The sequence below is a fragment of the Mus musculus genome, chromosome 10 (genome assembly GCF_000001635.26).
Source record: "Mus musculus strain C57BL/6J chromosome 10, GRCm38.p6 C57BL/6J".
In the NCBI taxonomy this organism is placed as follows: domain Eukaryota; kingdom Metazoa; phylum Chordata; class Mammalia; order Rodentia; family Muridae; genus Mus; species Mus musculus.
In genome coordinates, this window is record NC_000076.6 from 79715899 (window position 1) to 79736110 (window position 20212).

The following is a 20212-nucleotide window of genomic DNA, read 5'->3' on the forward strand; positions in this document are numbered from 1 at the left end:
GAGTCAAGGTGGCAGAGAGTAGGGGTCGGGTATATGTACAGAGGCAGAAGTTGAACCAGGATCCCCTGGAGACCGCTAAGGACTACCTAACCTGGGATCCTCACTTTTTAAGGGAGAAGTCGCCAGAAGCCACAGGAGTCTTGCTACTGTTTTTGTTGCCTGACCATGCCTCAGTTTCCCCACAAGTAGGGCTTGGAGATGGGCTGAGATTAGAACCCAGAATGATCTCAGCCCTTCTCACAAATATTCATAGGTTTCTGCCTTGGAGGCGGTGAAAGCGACAGAGCCAGAGATATGGTAGCCTCCGGGAACACACTTTTATTATGGAATCTGCCACCTTGAACCGAGAAAGGAGTTGGCACCCGAGGGGTGAGCGTCAGCGGTTGCCCCGCCCGCGGTGTCCTCGAGATCGCGGAGGAACCCCAGAGTGGACCAGGGCTTGGTCTGCATCGTGCGTCAAGGCAGGGGCCCGCCGGCTGGGCTCTGTGACCTTGGGTTCGTCCTTGGCCTCAGTTTCCCCCTGGGGAACCGAGCCTGAGCGCATCTCCAAGGTCTCAAGGGGCTGACTGACCTTGAGCCTGCTTGCTGGCCAGAGCCTCAGTTTCCCCATCCATCCCTGTGTGGGGTGAGGGTGGTTCAGGTGGAGGCGGGGCTCCCGCCCCCGCCCCTCCCCCGCAAGCAGAGGCTCCACCCCCGGCTCCGCCCTCCCTCGGGCTCGGCCGGCGGCGGCGGCGGCCGCTCCGCTCCGCACTGCCCGGCGCCGCCTCGCCATGGATGCGCGCGGGGGCGGCGGGCGGCCGGGCGATAGTCCGGGCACGACCCCTGCGCCGGGGCCGCCGCCACCGCCGCCGCCGCCCGCGCCCCCTCAGCCTCAGCCACCACCCGCGCCACCCCCGAACCCCACGACCCCCTCGCACCCGGAGTCGGCGGACGAGCCCGGCCCGCGCGCCCGGCTCTGCAGCCGCGACAGCGCCTGCACCCCTGGCGCGGCCAAGGGCGGCGCGAATGGCGAGTGCGGGCGCGGGGAGCCGCAGTGCAGCCCCGAGGGCCCCGCGCGCGGCCCCAAGGTTTCGTTCTCATGCCGCGGGGCGGCCTCCGGGCCCTCGGCGGCCGAGGAGGCGGGCAGCGAGGAGGCGGGCCCGGCGGGTGAGCCGCGCGGCAGCCAGGCTAGCTTCCTGCAGCGCCAATTCGGGGCGCTTCTGCAGCCCGGCGTCAACAAGTTCTCCCTGCGGATGTTCGGCAGCCAGAAGGCCGTGGAGCGCGAGCAGGAACGCGTGAAGTCGGCGGGGGCCTGGATCATCCACCCCTACAGCGACTTCAGGTGCCGCCTCCGGGAGGGGCCCGTCCTTGGCGCGCCCGGGAGAGGGCGGGGCGCCACGTCCCGGATGGTGACCTCGGGGTGGTGGCAGTTCGAGTCACCGGGCCGAGGATGGGGGGTAGTCCCCTCGCGGTGACCTCGGGCTCGACCCGGACCCACCCCCGAGGGACCCTGGTGTGCAGAGGGTCCGCCCTTTTGGAGGCCTGGAGTGAGGGGGTCCTTGGCGCTCCCCCTCCCGCGCGCCCTAGTTGCAGTGGGCGAGAACCGCGGCCTCAGGGCCAGGGTCTGAGCGCATAGGGGTGGAGAGGACGAATAGAGGGGAACGTGGGTGCCCGTAGGCCGCGGAGCAGAAATGAGGGTGGAAAGATGGGTAGAAAGGAGAAAGGAAGAAAAAGGAGGAGGAAGGAAAAGAAGGGAAGGAAAGAAGGAAGAAATAAGGAAGGACGCATGGGAAAGGACGCGCTCGGGAGGCCTCGGGGAGGGCGTTATTAAGCGGGCGCCTCGCGTTCCCACGGTCTCCACTTGCGCCCGGGGCGGGCGCGTTCCGAGTACCCACACATCCCGGGTGTGTGGCTACGGACGTGGCCTGAGTTGGCTGCTGCGTGCAGCGAAAGAAGCTGGCGTAGGGCCATGACCCGAGTGTTTGCGTCTGTCTCTCCTTTCCGAGCGAGCTTGTGATGTGATGCCCGAGAGGGTCCTGGGGAGGCGTGTTTCGGTGGATCAAGGGGAGGCGTGTCCCTAGAGGTGTGGCTGGTGGGTCTCTAGAAGTACCTGTTGGGATGCTAGCTGTGCGCGCGCGTGTGTCCCGAGTGGGTGTACACTCGAGGGCCATAGGGAGAGCTGCGTGCAAGGGATGCAGGCTAATGACCCTATCTGCGGTGACAGTTAGGGTGCAGATTTGAAGACAGGATGCTTCCCTATCCCGAAAACTGTAGCTTGAAGTTTCAGGACCACGGACAGCTCCAGGACCTGTGGCGGCTCCTGCTTGTCCCTTCTCCAGTGCTTGATAATTGAGCAAATAGAGGCCCACGAACAACCTCCCTGAGACCAGAATGCCACCTTTACCAGGAACCTAGGTGTGGGGAAGATGCCCAGGGGTTAGAGCCAACAGGATTTGTTCTTGAATACCCTAGCCTGAGTGCCTTATGCCCAGGTTAGAGGTGGGGACATAAGGCCACCCTTAGGCTTGGGTTCTTGCCTGCAGTCCTGACCTGTGGCTGGTTTGAAGGTGCGTGGGAATGGGAGGCTTTGAGAAGAAACTGAGCTCCTACCTTGAGGCCTTGTGGGTGCAGGTGCTAGCCGGGCCCTGTGCATGCTGTGGCTGCCATAGCCCTCAACTATGGAGAGATTCACAGACCAAGAGTCTTGCCCGGAGAACCAGAGCAAACAGAAGGGGAGCAAGGGTGTACCTGGGGTTAGAGGAGTCAGTGTGGCCATCAAAATTCAAAGCTAGTACTTGGGGCCACCCACCTTTCATGTCTGGGGACTTGTGGCCCTTCCAGAACTTTCTGATTAAATGTTGACCAAGATGGTCTCCAGAGCCTCTAGGGGCTGTTGGAAACACCAAGTGTGTTGTCGCCTAAAACATTGATTGATTGGATGAAGTCCAGGTTAGCCCTCTACTGATGAACCCTGCACACCCTCAGCCCACTTTCTACTTTTTGTTCTGAGACAGAATTTCACTGTGTTGCTCAGCGGCCTTGAATTGAGCATCCTCCTGCCTCAGTTTCCTGAGTAACTGGGATAACAGGTGTGTACCACTAAGCCCAACAGTATTAATTGAACATTAAAAAAAAAAGAAGAAGATCCTACCCCGAGGATAGGAAAAGTCGTTCAGACATTGTTATACCTCAGGTGGGCAATATCTATGTACATAATATGTGTATTTTTTAATTCCTTATGCCGAGTAGTGGGCAGGGATCTTCCATCCCTACCCAGGGACTGGGCAGCTCCCCGTGTTGGCTCTGACTTGGTTCCCTAGTGGCTCAGTCCTGTGACTTGGCTGGCATGCCTGACATCTGGATGGGACTTTGGTGACTAGGTTGGTGACTTTGTCTCCCTGCCCGGCAGGAGGGAGAGGGGGAGTCATTGCAAACAGCAAGGGAGGCAGGGCTGTGGGATGTCAGGGCCTTTGGGTATTGGTTGCCTGCGGCATGCAGTCTACAGGGACCCAGAGGAGCCAGGTTCTTGGCAGAATTCCATCCTAGAGTCCCCGAGGACTCAGGGTGCCTGGAGATCACTTTAGGCCTTTCTGCCTCAACTTCTCATGACTCGAGGAGGTTGTGGTGTGGGGGACGGGGACAGGTGTCTGATGTGTCTGGAAGGATCTTCTAGTATTTCAATCTTTATTCCATTTACATATTGTGTCTGGGGACACCATGGTACTTACGTGCTGTTAGTCAGAAGGCAGGATGCAGAGCCAGCTCTCTCCTAACTCGTGGGTCCTAGGATCCAATCAGTTCATCAGGTTTGGTGGTAGGCATTTTTATTCAATGAGCTATCTCATTGCTCCCAGGTTTTTTTTCCTGGGGTGGTCCTGGGTCTCCTGATGCTCAGGCTTGTCTTAAACTCACTCTGATGGAGGATACCCTTGAACTCCTGACCCTCCTGAGTGCTAGGGAGGAGATAGGAATGGTCCACCATGCTCAGTTTCTGTGTTGCTGGAATTGTGACCCAGGCTTTGTGCATGTTAGAAGAGTGTGCTACCCACTGATGTCCCAATTTGAGATCTCATTCTGTAGCCCAGGCTGACCTCCCACTTACGGCAATCCTCCTGCCTCATCCTCCCACCTGCTAGGATCACAGATAGTCACCACCTCACCCGGTTTTACCTGCTGCTTCTGAGCGTCAGCCCTGGCCCTGAGAAGGTTCATGGAGAAGCAAGTTTGAAGGTTCTTATGGGGAAGTGTTCCAGGCCTGGATGTCCATGCTCAAGCTGGGAATCAGAGCAGCGGATACCTGAGGAAGGGAGAGGGGAGAGCCAGGCAGCCTCAGAAGCCCATAGACCCAGCCCAGAACTGTGGATGCTGGTTCTGAGCCTGCCACACCCTCCTCCACACACCCCCAGCACACACACTTGATGGCCAGGGCATCCTGTGAGGTCAGGGTCCTGCATCCCTGCATCCTGTGAGGTCAGGGTCCTGCATGTAAATCCCTGGAAATGTGCCCTTTATCAAGGCCCTAGAATAAATCTCATTCTCAGGGAGGATATGGGGTTTGGGCATGCACCTGCCTCCCACATGGGAGTGTTGGGACCTGAAGCTCTCCATGCTATGAAAGAAGTCTCTGGAGAGGGCAAGGCCCTCTTTTTCTAGGACCTGCACCCCAAGGCTATCGCTTCAGGGTTTCTGGCGGGACCCCTCCCCTTGCCCTGGCCTAGTCTGCTTCCAACGTACACTCAAGTACAATATCAGATATCCCCACCCCCACTAGCCACCCTGGCATCATTCCTGAGTGTCATAGATTATACTCTACCTGCTCAGGCTGGTATCTTCCACCCCTCCACCTCCACCTGGGAAGCCCCACCCACGGTGAGTGGCCTCAGGGCCTTTTTTACCAGCTGTTGTGACTGCCTGGGCACCACCTCTCCCTGAGACCATCAGTTCTTGAATGCTTGCCACCTTCAAGCAGTGTTCCCGAACACTGTACCCAGGTCCATCTCCCACACCCTGGCATCTAGCACAAATCCCACTTGATGGACATTTTCTCCTCAACCAACTCCCATAGGAGTGGGGTGTTGGGGAGCAGGTATGTGTGTGGCTATCTATCTACATTTCCTGGTCACTTTGTGTCCCTGGTGCTTGGTGGATGGTGAACCTTTACACATGTGTGCACCTGGGACTGCAGCTGTCTTTGCACCGGGGTTTCCAACTCTAACCCTGACTCCTGTTCTGAGGACTCAGTAGGCTCAGGCCCTGATCCTCTGTCAGAGCCTGGCATGGAACCCCTGGCCTCTAACCCACCTGGTTTTGCTTGGATCTGCGATCCCAGAGGGTTTTTGGCCACATCTCAGAACTGCCTGGCTGTCATTGTTGGTCTGTCGACGCCTGACCATGGATGGCTTTGAGGGCTCAGCTGTCAGCTCCTGGGATCCCAGCTGTTCTAAGTGGGGGTGTGACCCATCCCAGAAGAGTCCAGCTAAGAATGGCGGGTCTTTTCTGTGTTATCCATGGGCCTCAGAGCTCAGAACGGCTGCACAGCTGAGCAGGAACAAGGTTCATTTGGTGAGAGCTATCCAGAACTCACCTATGGGTGAGTGAGGGCTCAGTCTGAGAGTCAGCAGGGGAGACTTCTTCTCTTGTCTCCCAATGAATCTTCCCTTTGACCCCTGAGCTGGGTCCACAGCATGGTACTGAGAGTCCTCACAGAATTAGGCAGTCATCAGGACTCATTGTTGTTTATTGGGGGATTTATTTGTTTTGTTTGAGACAGAGTCTCATGTGGCCTATGCGGGCCTCAAACTCACCTTGTAGCTAAGGATGTCTTCCAACTCTTGCTTCTCTTGCCTCAACTTCTAGAGGGTGGGGATGATAGGCATACAACTTCCAGAGGACTGGCCTGTGCATAGATGACCCTGAGGTCCCTGCTTGGGGGCAGGACAGATAAGGCCTGGAGCCTCAGAGAAGGTGGGACACTATACAAGGATGCACAGCCTAGGAGAGAAATCAGAGCTGTGTCTGATCTACCCACCATCCCAGGTCCTGTCTCCTCAAGCTTGACGTCTGTCTCAGGGACTTGGGGCTGGTGAGGTGGAGGAGGGGACCTCTGCAGAGCCCTAGGGATCTAGATGTGCCTGGCTTGTTTTCCCTTGGTGTGGGACTTCTGATCCTTCCCTTTCCACTCCTGACCATATCTGTGGGGAACCAGGTTGACTGGTGAGGATGAGGGCCAGAGCCACGTGTGTTAAAGCGGGCAGACCCCACCCTACCAGGGCAGCCAGGACAGCAACCACCTGTTCCCTCTCCTCAGGCCCTGGGGGGTGGGGGGGCGAAGCAGGCCATACCATGTGACCTGGAGATGCAGTCACTGAGGGAGTTTCCTGGACAGGATGGCTCCTCCGGATAGAGAACAGGCCAGACTGAGTCCTGGGCCCCACTTCTCTCTGAGCAAACCCTGAGCCTCAGTGGGAAATCTGCCTGGCTCTGACCACCCCAGGAAGGGAAAAGAAGCTTGGGGGCGGCTGCAGCCTAGAAAGAGATGCCTGCTGTACGTCTTCAGTTGATTCTAGGTCTCTCTGATCATCTCTAAGCCTCCTCCCCATCACCGTTGAAAGCCTCCATCCCCAGTGGTTTCTAGGTTCCCTTGTGGTTTCTAGGCCCACCCTGAGTCGTTTTCAGCTTTCCACCTCCGTAGGTGGCTGCTGTGTCCACCAATGGTGGTTTCTAGTCACTATTGACCTTTGGTTTACTCAATGGCTCTTTCTCCAAAGAGAAGGAGGGCATCCTCAGCCCAGAGAGGAAGATGTTGGCCCAGACTACATGGCAGATTCTGGAGACAGCAGTTCAGAGTGCCTATTGACGAACAGGCTCTCTCGTCATGGTCTGAGCCACCGAAGCTGTCTCAATCCATGCCCAGATTGAAAGTGGTTATTTATGGCTGAAAGATGCCCTGCAGTGCTCTTGAAGAGAAGCGGGGGTTTTCTTCCTCTTCATCGGGCTCCTGGGGAGTCAGACCCTCCCCCCTCTGGCTCCTTGCACATGCGCAGGGACCTCCCAGAGAGAACACACACACACACACAGAATTTACAAAGAAAAAACAACTTTAAATCTGTTATTTGATTTTGCTCCTGAGGTTAGGTGATGTTATCCTGAGCTCTGGGGGTCTTATCCCTACCAAGAGTGGTTGTGAGGGACATTACACATCCATAGAATGCCAGAGTCTGCCCACTAAAGGGCTTCACCCCATACTGGCTGAAGACAGAAGAACTTGTCCAAGGTCACTCGTGCATGGCAGGTGCCAGCATGGAGCTGAGCTGAGAGACACTGGGTGTTGCCAGCCGTTGGCTCGCAGTCTGAGCTGCTGTAAATGTCCCAATACAAATCACTTTTTAATTTTTTTCTCTCTTCTTTGGACTGTTTCCTTGAGCTCAGCTCTCTGAAGTGCTGGTCGCCTGCTGGGCATGGTGTTTATAACTGTGCCCATGAAGTACAGGCCAGCAGAAGGAGCCAGCTCACAGGCAAGCTCTGAGACATCGGCTCCAGACACTGCACCTCTGACACGTCACTCCTTTGAGCCGATTCTGGCCAGTACCCTAGGTTTCCTGCTCTAGAAACAGTGGGCTCTGTGCCTGTGGGAAGCCCCAAATTCCAGTGGGTGGTGACAGATCTCAAGGGATATAAAGGGGCTGATACTGTCTAAGTATACAGAGATACCCCTCCATTTTTGTTTGTTTGATTTGAAACAGGGGTCTCACTATGTAGCCCTAGCTGTTCTGGAACTTGCTCTGTAGACCATGTTGGCCTTGAACTCACAAAGAACCATCTGCCTCCTCCTCTCGAGTGCTGGGATGACATCTGTTTCCACCATACCTAGTTCTCCAAAGTGTTTCTTGAGGTGACCAGCTGTGCCCTATGGGAGCTGCGGCCTCATTATGGTGTGAACCAGTGGAAGCCCGACCCTCTGCCCGCCTGGCTCTCAGCCTCCCAGCCACACCCAGCAGTGTGCCCTCTCCCGGTCCCAGGCACTTCCATCCTTTCTGAAAGCCAGACTTGTGCCAGGCACATTGTCCCTCTTTGGTCATGTGAAATGTTTAGTCTATTTTAAGCCTTCTCTGCGGTCTGGAGGTACCTTCAAGGCAAGGTCAGAGTGGGTCAGAGAGAGCGACCCTGGCTGCTTGGGGTCAGGAGGCTTCTTTGAGGAAGTCCTGTCCTTGTCATGCAGTAAGAGTCCCAGAGGCTGTTTTATGATCTGGGGTCCCAGAAAAAGACCCCTTAGGGTTGGGGCCCCAGAAAGAGATCCCCTTAGGGATGGGGTCCAAGAGGGAGACCACCTTGAAGTGGGGGTCCTAGAGGGAGACCACTCTGAGATGAAGTCTCAGAGAGAGACCACCTTGCATTGGGGTCCTGGAGACCCACCTTGGGGTGGGGGTCCCAGAGGGAGACCACCCTGGGTTGAGGAAGGGGGCCCCACTGACGCCAAGGCCAAGAGCTGTGAGCATCCTGCCTCTCTCCAGGTTCTACTGGGACTTCACCATGCTGTTGTTCATGGTGGGAAATCTCATTATCATTCCCGTGGGCATCACTTTCTTCAAGGACGAGACCACCGCGCCCTGGATCGTCTTCAACGTGGTCTCGGACACTTTCTTCCTCATGGACTTGGTGTTGAACTTCCGCACCGGCATTGTTATTGAGGACAACACGGAGATCATCCTGGACCCCGAGAAGATAAAGAAGAAGTACTTGCGTACGTGGTTCGTGGTGGACTTCGTGTCATCCATCCCGGTGGACTACATCTTCCTCATAGTGGAGAAGGGAATCGACTCCGAGGTCTACAAGACAGCGCGTGCTCTGCGCATCGTGCGCTTCACCAAGATCCTCAGTCTGCTGCGGCTGCTGCGGCTATCACGGCTCATCCGATATATCCACCAGTGGGAAGAGGTGAGGGGCAGGGAGAGGACCAAGCATGTTCAGAACCCCAGCAATGTGGTCATGAGTACCTTGCATCTGGGCAGGATCAAGGCTATAATTGAAGCTAGGGCCACCAGAGATGTAGAGTCTGAGGATGCTGGGCTTGGGGTGTTGGGGCCTTGATTGTGGACAGGGCAGGAGCATGGTCACGGGATGTTGGAGACTAAGTCTAGGGGTTGAAGATGAGGCCTTGGGTGTGGGAGCGAAACCTCAAGCTTGGGTGGGACTAAAGTCTATTCTGTGGGAGGAGCCAATTATCTGAGGGTGGGACTTTGGTGAGGGTGTGGCTATGGCGTTAGGACCAGAGCTTTGACTTGGAGTGCCATTGAGAGACATTTACACCACTGCTCTGGGTGTGGGGCCTTGTCATAAGAAACAGACCGGAGCTATAGGTCTAAGGCTTTGGGGTGTAGCTGGGTGAAAACTACAGGGAGAGAACCTCACTCTGGGGCAGGGCCCACACGGATGCGGATTCCATCAAGGAGGGGCTTTGGGTTGTGGGTGTGGCCAAGGCTGAGGACCTCTATCAGGAACTAAGATGGGTTTCTTAGGGTAGAGTCAAAGCTGTAGAGTGGGGCCTTGAGTGCCACCAGTGGGGGAGCAAGGTTGTAAGGAGGAACTGCTTGGGGCATTGGGCAGGACCCTTACGATTAGAGCCTTAAGGGAAGTGGGGGAGGGGGCGCCAGATATGTCTGGGATAGAGGCCCAGGGTGGGATCCCAGAGAAATGTGCAAGGTCTGTAACCGGGATGGGGGTAGGTGGGAGGATGCTCATTATTAGATGGCAGATGAGGGACAGGGTGGGGGGACATCTCACATGTGGTTATAGGTTCAGAAGCAAGGCTGGAGGACAGATAGTCTTGGGGCCCCCATGGAACCCCTCCTACCCTATGGAGTCATACAGCTAGGACCCTCAGGATACTCGAATTTGGGGAGACCTTTAGACAATCTCACCAAGTGTTACTGTGCTTCTTCCTATGCCCTGGAAGATGTGGGGGAGAGGTACTCAGACTTCTCCGGTTACCTACTCCCGAATTCACGATCTCAGCCCTGAATCTGTCCCATTCCTGATTCTGTGACCATTAGGAGGAACTTAGAGGGGCTGGCATGTGGGGACAGGACTTGGGCAGGATAAAGAATGGTTATCCGAACGGGTCATGGGTGAGACAGAAGTAGCTGGGAAAAAAGGTACAGAGACTTTCACTAACCTTGGACCGAGGGGCACAGGATTCAGTAGGCAGCAGTTGGGATTCTGGGATAGATGTTGGGGAGGGCCTGGGACTCTCATGGTCACACGCCCTCTCAGATTTTCCACATGACCTACGACCTGGCAAGTGCAGTGATGCGCATCTGTAACCTGATCAGCATGATGCTACTGCTCTGCCACTGGGACGGTTGCCTGCAGTTCCTGGTGCCCATGCTGCAAGACTTCCCCAGCGACTGCTGGGTGTCCATCAACAACATGGTGGTGAGTGCTCCCTGGCAGAGTCCACGCGTGCAAGCGCCCCCTGGCGGCCTCCGAGGACAGCGCAGCTCCCATTTGCCCTTGTGCCCTGAGGCTGCTAGGACTGCCCAAGGTGCTCTACAGGCAGCAAAGCACCCACCTGCTATGATAGTTGATGGGATTCTGTCAAGGTGGGGCTTTGGGTTGTGGGTGTGGCCAAGGCTGAGGACCTCTATCAGGAACTAAGATGGGTTTCTTAGGGTAGAGTCAAAGCTGTAGAGTGGGGCCTTGAGTGCCACCAGTGGAGGAGCAAGGCTGTGAGGAGGAACTGGCCGGGGCACTGGGCAGAATCCTCATGATTAGAGCCTTAAAGGAAGTGGGAGCACAGTGGCCCTTGTGAGCACTTGCCCCTGTGCCCGATATTTGCCCATTCCCCTTGGGATCCTTCAGCCCACGTGCCTTGGTATCTGATGCCTGCCAGCATACCCGGGGCCTCCTGAGACAGCTCAGCAGCCATTTTTCCATGTCACACAGATATACTGCTCAGCATCTTCTTTTTTTTTTTTTTAAAGATTTATTTATTTATTATATGTAAGTACACTGTAGCTGTCTTCAGACACTCCAGAAGAGGGCATCAGATCTCGTTACGGATGGTTGTGAGCCACCATGTGGTTGCTGGGATTTGAACTTCAGACCTTCGGAAGAGCAGTCGGTGCTCTTACCCACTGAGCCATCTCACCAGCCCAGCATCTTCTTACTATAAAAATGTTTTACTTAATTTTTTTTTAATTATTTTAAAGCCAGGCATGGTAGCATATACCTTTAATCCCAGCACTGGGGAGGCAGAGATAGGCAGATCTCTGTGCATTTTAGACCAGCCTGGTCTACAGATCTAGTTCCAGGGCAGCCAGGGCTACACAAAGAAACCCTGTCTTGAAAAACCAAACCAAAAGAAGAAGAAGGAAGAGGAGGAGGAAGAAGAGGAAGAGAAGGAAGAAGAAAGAAAGGAAGAAAGAAATTTTATTTTAGACTTATTTCATTTTTTGCATGTGTTTGTCTGTGTGTGTACCATGGTGCTTAAAATAGGTTGGCCAATCCCCTGGAATCAGAGTTAGAGATGTGGGTGTTGAGAACTGAACTGGGGTCTTCTTCAAGAGCAACAAGTACTCTTTAACAGCTGAGCTTTTTCTCCAGCCCCCTTTGTTTAAAAGGTTTCATATTAGGTTTATTTATTGTCATTTTAAAATTACATGTGTGTGTGTGTGTGTGGGTGGGGGTATGTGCACATGAGTGCAGTGCCCTCAGAGGCCAGAAGGGGGCATTAGATCCGCTGAAGCTGGATTACAGGTGGTTGTGAACAATCGTGTGAGTTCTGGGAACCCGACTCAGGTCCTTTGACAAAACAGCCAGTGTTCCTACCTACTAAGCCATCTCTCTAGTCACTCTTACGTTTGTAGTCATCATATGTAGCCCAGGCTGGCCTCAAATTCACTAGGTACCTGAGGATGACCTTGAACTCATGACCATCTTGCCTCCACCTCCAGAGTGCTGGGACGGCAGGTGTGTGTGCACCTCCACACCAGCTTCCCTTTGTGTCGTTATACAAATGCATTTAAGATAGAACAACCCTCAAATGTTAAAGTTGTTTCCACAAATCTGAAGAAGTAACAACTCCAAGTACCCGTTGTCCCCGTGTCTGTATGACAGACCATTAAGAGCCTGTAGAGCCCAGGTAGGAGCCTCTGCCAGCTTCTAAGAGATGCAGATGCAGGGATAGCCAGTTCAAGGATAGCATGGGCAAAGTAGCAATTCTGTCTCGAAACAGAAAGAGAGGGCTAAAGGTGGTCAGCCATACAGCCCTGCCTAGAATCTCCAAGTGAGAGGCTGAGGGCATGGTCAGGGATGGAGCCCCTGCCTAGAGTCCCTCAGTGAAGAGCAGGGCCAAGACTTAAGTGTAGAGTACCTGACTAGAACCCCCCACTGAGGGTAGAAGACACGGCTCAGGGACAAGCACCTGCTTAGCATCCCTGAGGTCAGAACTGTGAACGCATGGGGGGCAGTCTTCAGGGAGAGTCACAGCCCAGGCCAGGGACAAACTGAAGCTTGGTGTGTGTCAGTCAGGACACAGCAGGCAGGCGATCAATGGAGCGAGAAGCGGGGTAGGGAGAACCCACAAGCACCCTTCCCAGGAGCCTGGCACAGCTGCCTCGGCTGAGGGGCCCATTGTCCAGCCACTGCCTGCACAAGCGGTTCCATTTCCTGCATGGGCCCAGTGCCCCATCCCCCTCTGACTGGGTCAAGTGAGGACGTCTGGGATGGGCTTCCCCTCCCTCTGCCCTTTGGGTATTATTCCAGTTTCCCAGGACCCTGGAACAGACAACTCTTGACCTTGAAGCTCCATTGGCCACAATGCTGCCCCTCTGGAGCTTAGTTTCCCCAAAAGTGAAGTGGGCGGTGGTGTCAGGCTTGTTCCTGATGTTGCCTCACAGAGAATGCCCACGTCCTCTGCCTGAGACTGCCTTGGGTACTTCTAATCCCCCTCAAGTGCTCGCAGGAGGGTGGGCAGGAAGGTTCCAGGGACTCCTCCAACCATCTGTTGCAATTGCAGAACCACTCGTGGAGCGAGCTCTACTCGTTCGCGCTCTTCAAGGCCATGAGCCACATGCTGTGCATCGGCTACGGGCGGCAGGCGCCCGAGAGCATGACAGACATCTGGCTGACCATGCTCAGCATGATCGTAGGCGCCACCTGCTATGCCATGTTCATTGGGCACGCCACTGCGCTCATCCAGTCCCTGGATTCGTCACGGCGCCAATACCAGGAGAAGGTCAGAGGAGGGAGGCTGTGTCTTCGGTCTGAGTGGGGAGGTGGCCCTGAATCTGGGGTGGGGAAGCAGCCCCTGGTTCTAAGGGCTTCTGTAAGAGCTGAGGAGAGAGTCAAAGGGAGGACCCAGGTAGGGGTAGATGAGGGGAGGGGAGGAGCCCACCGGGTTCAGAACCAACAAGACCAGTCCCTGGGGACCAGTTCTGAGTGTTCTCGGGTGTCAGTGTCATGGGGGTGGTTGAGCAGCAGAGTGAACCTCTGGAGAGAGCAGAGTTGCCAGCTATTCCCATCCCCAGGACTGGGGACAGAGGCAGATGCTTTGGGCCACACGGCAGCCAAAAGGGCAGGAACCTTGGCTTCAGCAGCCTGCACCCTTGCTCTCTGCAATGGGTCTCAGTTCCCCACCCCCATCAGTGCCAGCCGGGTCAGCCGGGCTCTGTGCCAGGCCCCCGTCCGGAAGCCTCCGTCTCACCCAAACATGAGCTGGTGCTGCCACCCACCCGCCGTCACGGGGTCCGCTGAGATAAGGGCAGCTGTGGCTTGGGCAGAAATGGGGCTGGGGCAGCCCTGGGGTACTGTGCTGGGGACAGCCTGGCACCCACCCCCCAGCTCTGATAGGGAGGGGCTGGCTCTGTGTTGGTCCCCAGGTCCCAGGGGCAGGGCTGCGGATGAAAGTCAACATGCACAGTGAGCTTGGCACTATATATAGCCAAGTCTCAGAAATAGGAGCCGGACACCTAAGGTGCTCACAGATACACTTTTTTTTTTTTTTCAAGACAGGGTTTCTCTGTGTAGCCCTGGCTGTCCTGGAACGCACTCTGTAAACCAGGCTGTCTTTGAACTCAGAAAGATCCACCTGCCTCTGCCTCCTGAGTGCTGGGATTAAAGGCGTGCGCCACCACAGCCTGACTCATAATACACATTTTGATAGACATGGTATCACATAGCCTAGAATGGCCTCAAACTCATTATATAACAGATGACCTTGCTCCTGACCTTCCTGCTTAGTGATGGGGTTAAAAGTGTATCACCACTGTATCTAATCTAGACTTGGGGTTAAACATAAATATATCTGTTAGCTGGGCATGGTGTGTCAGGCTGTCATCCTAGCACTTGGAAAGCTGAGTTCAAATTCCAGGTCAGCCTGAACTACAGAGTGAGACCCTACCACACACAATAAAACAAAACATGAGGGCCTGGGGAGGGGACTGAGTGACTTGCAGTGCTGGGGGTTGAGTGACTGCAAGTGCTGGGGACTGAATGACTACAGTACTGGGGACTGAGTGACTGTAAGTGCTGGGGACTGAGTGACTGCAATGCTAGGGGTTGAGTGACTGAAGTGCTGGGGACTGAGCGACTGCAGTGCTGAGAAATGAGTGACTGCAAGTGCTGGGGACTGAGTGACTGCAAGTGCTGGAGACTGAGTGACTGCATTGCTGGCTTAGTGTCCATGAAGACCTGGGTTTCACTCCAATATCATAAACCTTTTGTGGTGGCATTCATCTGTCATCCCAGTAGAGGTAGAGCTGCAGATCAGAAATATAAGGTTATCCTTGGCTTGTTTGAAGCCAGCCTGGGATGAAACTCTGTCACAAAACAAAGCATATCATTTGTCTTTGGTGTTGCTGGGCTTGGCATCCCCCTGGGCCAGGCTGTGTAAAGTGTGTGTCTCTGGGCTGGGTGGCATTAGGGTGGACCTGCCTCTGGTTTGAACACTGATCCACTTCTTCTCCCTTCAGTACAAGCAAGTAGAGCAATACATGTCCTTCCACAAACTGCCCGCTGACTTCCGCCAGAAGATCCACGATTACTATGAACACCGGTACCAAGGGAAGATGTTTGATGAGGACAGCATCCTTGGGGAACTCAACGGGCCACTGCGTGAGGTGAGGGGCCCACGGATGGCCACAGGACTTGGGGAGTTTTAGCCACACCCCAGCATGCCACACATGCAACTGTGCCCAGGGTCCATGGACAAACTGATGGGGCATGTGTGGGACCCGTGGGATCAGGTCTGGCCAGCTGGTGTAAACCCAGCAGTAGGTGCTTCTGGGTGTCACCTGCTCCACTGCCAGCTTCAAACACGAAACAGTCTGAAACACACATCTGTGCGGCCATGCTCCCCCCAAGACCCTCAGGGAGGGTCCTTCCTGCATCTCCTGCCACCCAGGGACCTTACCTATTTCATATGTATGGTGTTTTTTTTTTTAAAGATTTATTTATTTATTATATGTAACTACACTGTAGCTGTCTTCAGACACACCAGAAGAGGGAGTCAGATCTCATTACGGATGGTTGTGAGCCACCATGTGGTTGCTGGGATTTGAACTCAGGACCTTTGGAAGAGCAGTCGAGTGCTCTTACCTGCTGAGCCATCTCACCAGCCCATGTGTGGTGTTTTGCTTGCATGTGTGTCTATGCACCATGTACCTGTACAGGCCAGAAGAGAATATTGGGCCCCCTGAATCTGGAGTTACTGACAGTTGTGAACCCCCATGTGGGTGCTGGGAATCAAACCTAGATCCTCTGGAAAAAACAGCCAAAGCTCTACTGAACCATCTCTCCAGCTCCCCCACCTCTTAAGATTTCATTTGATGTGTGTGAGTGTGTGTGTGTGTCCACAAGTGTGTGCAGATGCTCACAGAGGCCAGAAGAGGGTGTCTGATCCATTAGAGCTGGAGTTCCATACACTGTGAGCCATGGCTGCTGGGATCCAAACCCTGGTCCTCATGGCTGAACAGCAAACACTGTCAACCCAACCCTGTCTTTAAGTGCACACAAGCATGTCCCCAGGTGCACATGTACACGGAGCCAGAAGACATCCTTGAGTTTTACCCGTGAGGGCACGGGTCACCTTCTTTAAGACAGGGTCTCTTTTTGGCCTGGAGCCCAGCCAGGCATGCTAGCCATCATACCCCAAGGACCCTGTCTCTGCCTTCCAAGACCTGGGGTGCCAAGCATGCGTTGGCCCCCTCAGCTTTTCAACATGTCTTAAGGATGCTTGCGTGGCTCACAAAGTGCGTTGATCGGTATAACTCTTCGTTTCCAGATTTAGTCCCATTCACAGCTTCTGGGGCTCAGGACCTTGGCCCCAGCCTTGCCAAGGAGGTGTGGCCAGTGACTGGAGGAACAGTGGTGTAGTGCTCAGGGCTGAGTGTGGGACGGGAAGGCTGAAGCAAGAGCATGATGTCTAAGTCCCAGATGGAGGGCAGGGCCAGGACAGAGGCCCCCAGGACTGAATTACAGGAGGAGGCTGCCAGGACCAAGAGGCCAGGCACCTGTGCAGAGCCTTGGGGACTCAGGGCTTGGGGCCCAGGGCTGTATGGGGACATCCCAGTTGGCAGCCTTTGGTCAATGACCTTGGAGATATTCAACAGACTTCGACTGTCCCTTTGTAGAGAACGTAGCTCACAGGCCTTGGATGTGTGAAGTCTACAGGTTTGTAGGAGAGGCATGCATCTCCACTTCTGTTACCTTAGCACCAGCCCAAAGGAAACATTTCTTTTTTAAACATTTTTTTTTCCATTTTTCACATATCCAGTGTTTTGCCTGAATGTCTATCTGTGCCCCACATGCATGCAGTGCCAGCAGCAGCCAGAAGAGGGCATCAGATTCTCTGGGATTGGAGTTACAGACTTCAGTTGTACTCAACCAGTGGCTGCTGGGAATTGAAACTAGGTCCTCTGGAAGAGTAACTGTCTCTCCAGCCATTCTTTTCCATTTTTGAGTCAAGTTTCACTCTACAGAACAGGGTGACCTCAAAATCATGGCAATTCTCCTGCCTCAGCCTCCCAGGCCACTTGGCCTGGCTTGGATGATCATTTTTGGTGTGTCCCTCTGACTCCCTCCCCCTTGGGAGGGCCTGAGCTCACAGCCCTGTAGTGAATCAAGGAGGCTGGTCTCATTGTGCACGTGTGCCTTGTTGGCTTCTGCATATGCCCTTGGCAGTGACCGTGACTAGATGTTGCTGCTTAGACAACACAAGCATGATGTGTCCTGGCGGGAACGACATTGGATAAATGTAGCAGAGAGAGAGAAAGGATGCCCTGGCGAAGAGGCCCGAGGACGCACGTGGAGTGGCCTTCTTTCTCTTTAGAAGTGCTTTGTTATGAGACAGGAGCTCATGCAGCTCAGGATGTCCTGGACTGTCACTATATAGGTGATGAGGGTGACCTTGAACTCCTGATCCTCCTGCCTTCGCCTCCAGAGGGCTGTGATGGTCGATAGGCTCGAGTGACCTGGCTTATGCCATGCTGGGGATGGAACTCAGGGCACGCCAGGGAAGAGCTGAGCTCTGGCCTCTCCTTTAATTCCTTTGGGTATTTTTTTGTGGTCCTGTCACTTTATCTTTAGCTATAATGGCTTTCTCCAGTTCAGTGTCACTCATCCTATGGTGGTATGGGGACTACAGACTTTCCTGTATACCTAAAGTTCATCTGGTCCTGCCTCCAGCGTCCGCCTGGGAAGTTAGATAGGGGCTGAGGGTTCACCAAGTAGCCCAGAGGAAAGTGGGGGTCTGAGTTACCAAGCCAGTCACTGAGCCACCCTCCCTCCCACCCACAGGAGATTGTGAACTTCAACTGCCGGAAGCTGGTGGCTTCCATGCCGCTGTTTGCCAATGCAGACCCCAACTTCGTCACAGCCATGCTGACAAAGCTCAAATTTGAGGTCTTCCAGCCTGGAGATTACATCATCCGAGAGGGGACCATCGGGAAGAAGATGTACTTCATCCAGCATGGGGTGGTGAGCGTGCTCACCAAGGGCAACAAGGAGATGAAGCTGTCGGATGGCTCCTATTTCGGGGGTGAGCACCCTGTGGCAAGGCTGAGATCTGGATGGGATGGGACCTGGGGAGGTCCCAGGAGGGTTTGACCCAGCAGCAGGCCAGCTCTGAGCATGTGCTGGGCAGGCAGTGGCATAGTTTGGCTGCTGAGGCACCACCCTTGTTTTCACAGAGATCTGCTTGCTCACGAGGGGCCGGCGTACGGCCAGCGTGCGAGCTGACACCTACTGTCGCCTCTACTCACTGAGTGTGGACAATTTCAACGAGGTGCTGGAGGAATACCCCATGATGCGGCGTGCCTTTGAGACTGTGGCTATTGACCGGCTAGATCGCATAGGTGAGCTGCTGCCATCTGTCCAGGAGGGATCGGGGAAGTAGAGGCATGGCATGGCATATGCTCAGGGGTGTCCAGAGGACACAGGGGAAGGTGTCTTCCTGGACCGAGCATGGCAGGCAAAGCCTGGGGTGAAAAGGAAGGTCGGGAGAACCGAGGCAATAAAGGCCAGAATCACAGGGCCTGGTGAGAACGGCTCAGGCTCAATAAACCAGGCACATTAGGGGTGTGGAGTATTCTAGGTTTGTGGGGCAACATCTGAAAGGAGGCTGGAGGCCTGTCGGGCAGGGAGGGGTGGGGCCCTTGCTGATGACAGGATATAGAGATCAGATGTGAAGACTGTGGCTCCATTCCAGTGGGGCAGGATGGGTCGGAGGGCATATGCCCGCACACAACAGGCACTCTATACAGAATATGGTGGGTATTTATCTGTACCTGCTGTATACAGCAGGCATTTCAGATGCACTTGCTACAGAACAAGCACTCAGTACTTGGAATTTACCTTGGGTGCTGAGAACATGCCTGCTGCATGCAGTATGAGCTGGCTGTACACAGTAGGTGCTGCACTCATGCTTATTAGGTAGGCAGGTGCTCAAGCTAGCGCTGACAGCCTCCCTAACCCCCTGCCCACAGGCAAGAAGAACTCCATCTTGCTGCACAAGGTTCAGCATGATCTCAGCTCAGGTGTGTTCAACAACCAGGAGAATGCCATCATCCAGGAGATTGTCAAATATGACCGTGAGATGGTGCAGCAGGCAGAGCTTGGCCAGCGTGTGGGGCTCTTCCCACCACCGCCACCACCGCAGGTCACATCGGCCATTGCCACCCTACAGCAGGCTGTGGCCATGAGCTTCTGCCCGCAGGTGGCCCGCCCGCTCGTGGGGCCCCTGGCGCTAGGCTCCCCACGCCTAGTGCGCCGCGCGCCCCCAGGGCCTCTGCCTCCTGCAGCCTCGCCAGGGCCACCCGCAGCAAGCCCCCCGGCTGCACCCTCGAGCCCTCGGGCACCGCGGACCTCACCCTACGGTGTGCCTGGCTCTCCGGCAACGCGTGTGGGGCCCGCATTGCCCGCACGTCGCCTGAGCCGCGCCTCGCGCCCACTGTCCGCCTCGCAGCCCTCGCTGCCCCATGGCGTGCCCGCGCCCAGCCCCGCGGCCTCTGCGCGCCCGGCCAGCAGCTCCACGCCGCGCCTGGGACCCGCACCCACCGCCCGGACCGCCGCGCCCAGTCCGGACCGCAGGGACTCAGCCTCGCCGGGCGCTGCCAGTGGCCTCGACCCACTGGACTCTGCGCGCTCGCGCCTCTCTTCCAACTTGTGACCCTTGAGCGCCGCCCCGCGGGCCGGGCGGGGCCGTCATCCACACCAAAGCCATGCCTCGCGCCGCCCGCCCGTGCCCGTGCAGAAGCCATAGAGGGACGTAGGTAGCTTAGGAGGCGGGCGGCCCTGCGCCCGGCTGTCCCCCCATCGCCCTGCGCCCACCCCCATCGCCCCTGCCCCAGCGGCGGCCGCACGGGAGAGGGAGGGGTGCGATCACCTCGGTGCCTCAGCCCCAACCTGGGACAGGGACAGGGCGGCCCTGGCCGAGGACCTGGCTGTGCCCCGCATGTGCGGTGGCCTCCGAGGAAGAATATGGATCAAGTGCAATACTCGGCCCGCCGGCTTCCCGCTGCCCCTGGCAAGCTCACGCAATAACCAGCCCGCCCCTGCCCACGCGTCCGTGGTGACCTCCCTCGGGCACCCAGGGGCGGGCTTCACGGCCAAGCCGGCGTGGGGGTGAGGCTGGGTCCCCGCCGTCGCCATGAATGTACTGACGAGCCGAGGCAGCAGTGGCCCCCACGCCCCATTAACCCACAACCCCATTCCGCGCAATAAACGACAGCATTGGCGC

General features: G+C 55.7%; 1 protein-coding gene across 1 annotated transcript; it reads left to right on the forward strand.

The window, feature by feature from the left end:
• The first annotated feature begins 735 nt into the window (after positions 1-735).
• Positions 736-20210, forward strand: Hcn2 (hyperpolarization-activated, cyclic nucleotide-gated K+ 2). The gene is made up of 8 exons (NM_008226.2): positions 736-1321; positions 8490-8913; positions 10249-10410; positions 12995-13213; positions 14949-15095; positions 17773-18013; positions 18165-18329; positions 18960-20210. The coding sequence occupies exons 1-8, from the start codon at positions 771-773 to the stop codon at positions 19640-19642; spliced, it is 2592 nt and encodes an 863-aa protein (NP_032252.1). The 5' UTR covers positions 736-770; the 3' UTR covers positions 19643-20210.
• Positions 20211-20212: the final 2 nt, after the last annotated feature.

What these genes read in the sequence shown, in the direction of transcription:
- Hcn2 (NM_008226.2), top strand. Translation starts at nt 771, where the DNA reads ATGGATGCGCGCGGGGGCGGCGGGCGGCCGGGCGATAGTCCGGGCACG. An exon ending in TCAACGGGCCACTGCGTGAG is followed by an intron (nt 15,096 to 17,772) that starts GTGAGGGGCCCA and finishes TCCCACCCACAG; the next exon opens with GAGATTGTGAACTTCAACTG. An exon ending in TGACCGGCTAGATCGCATAG is followed by an intron (nt 18,330 to 18,959) that starts GTGAGCTGCTGC and finishes CCCTGCCCACAG; the next exon opens with GCAAGAAGAACTCCATCTTG.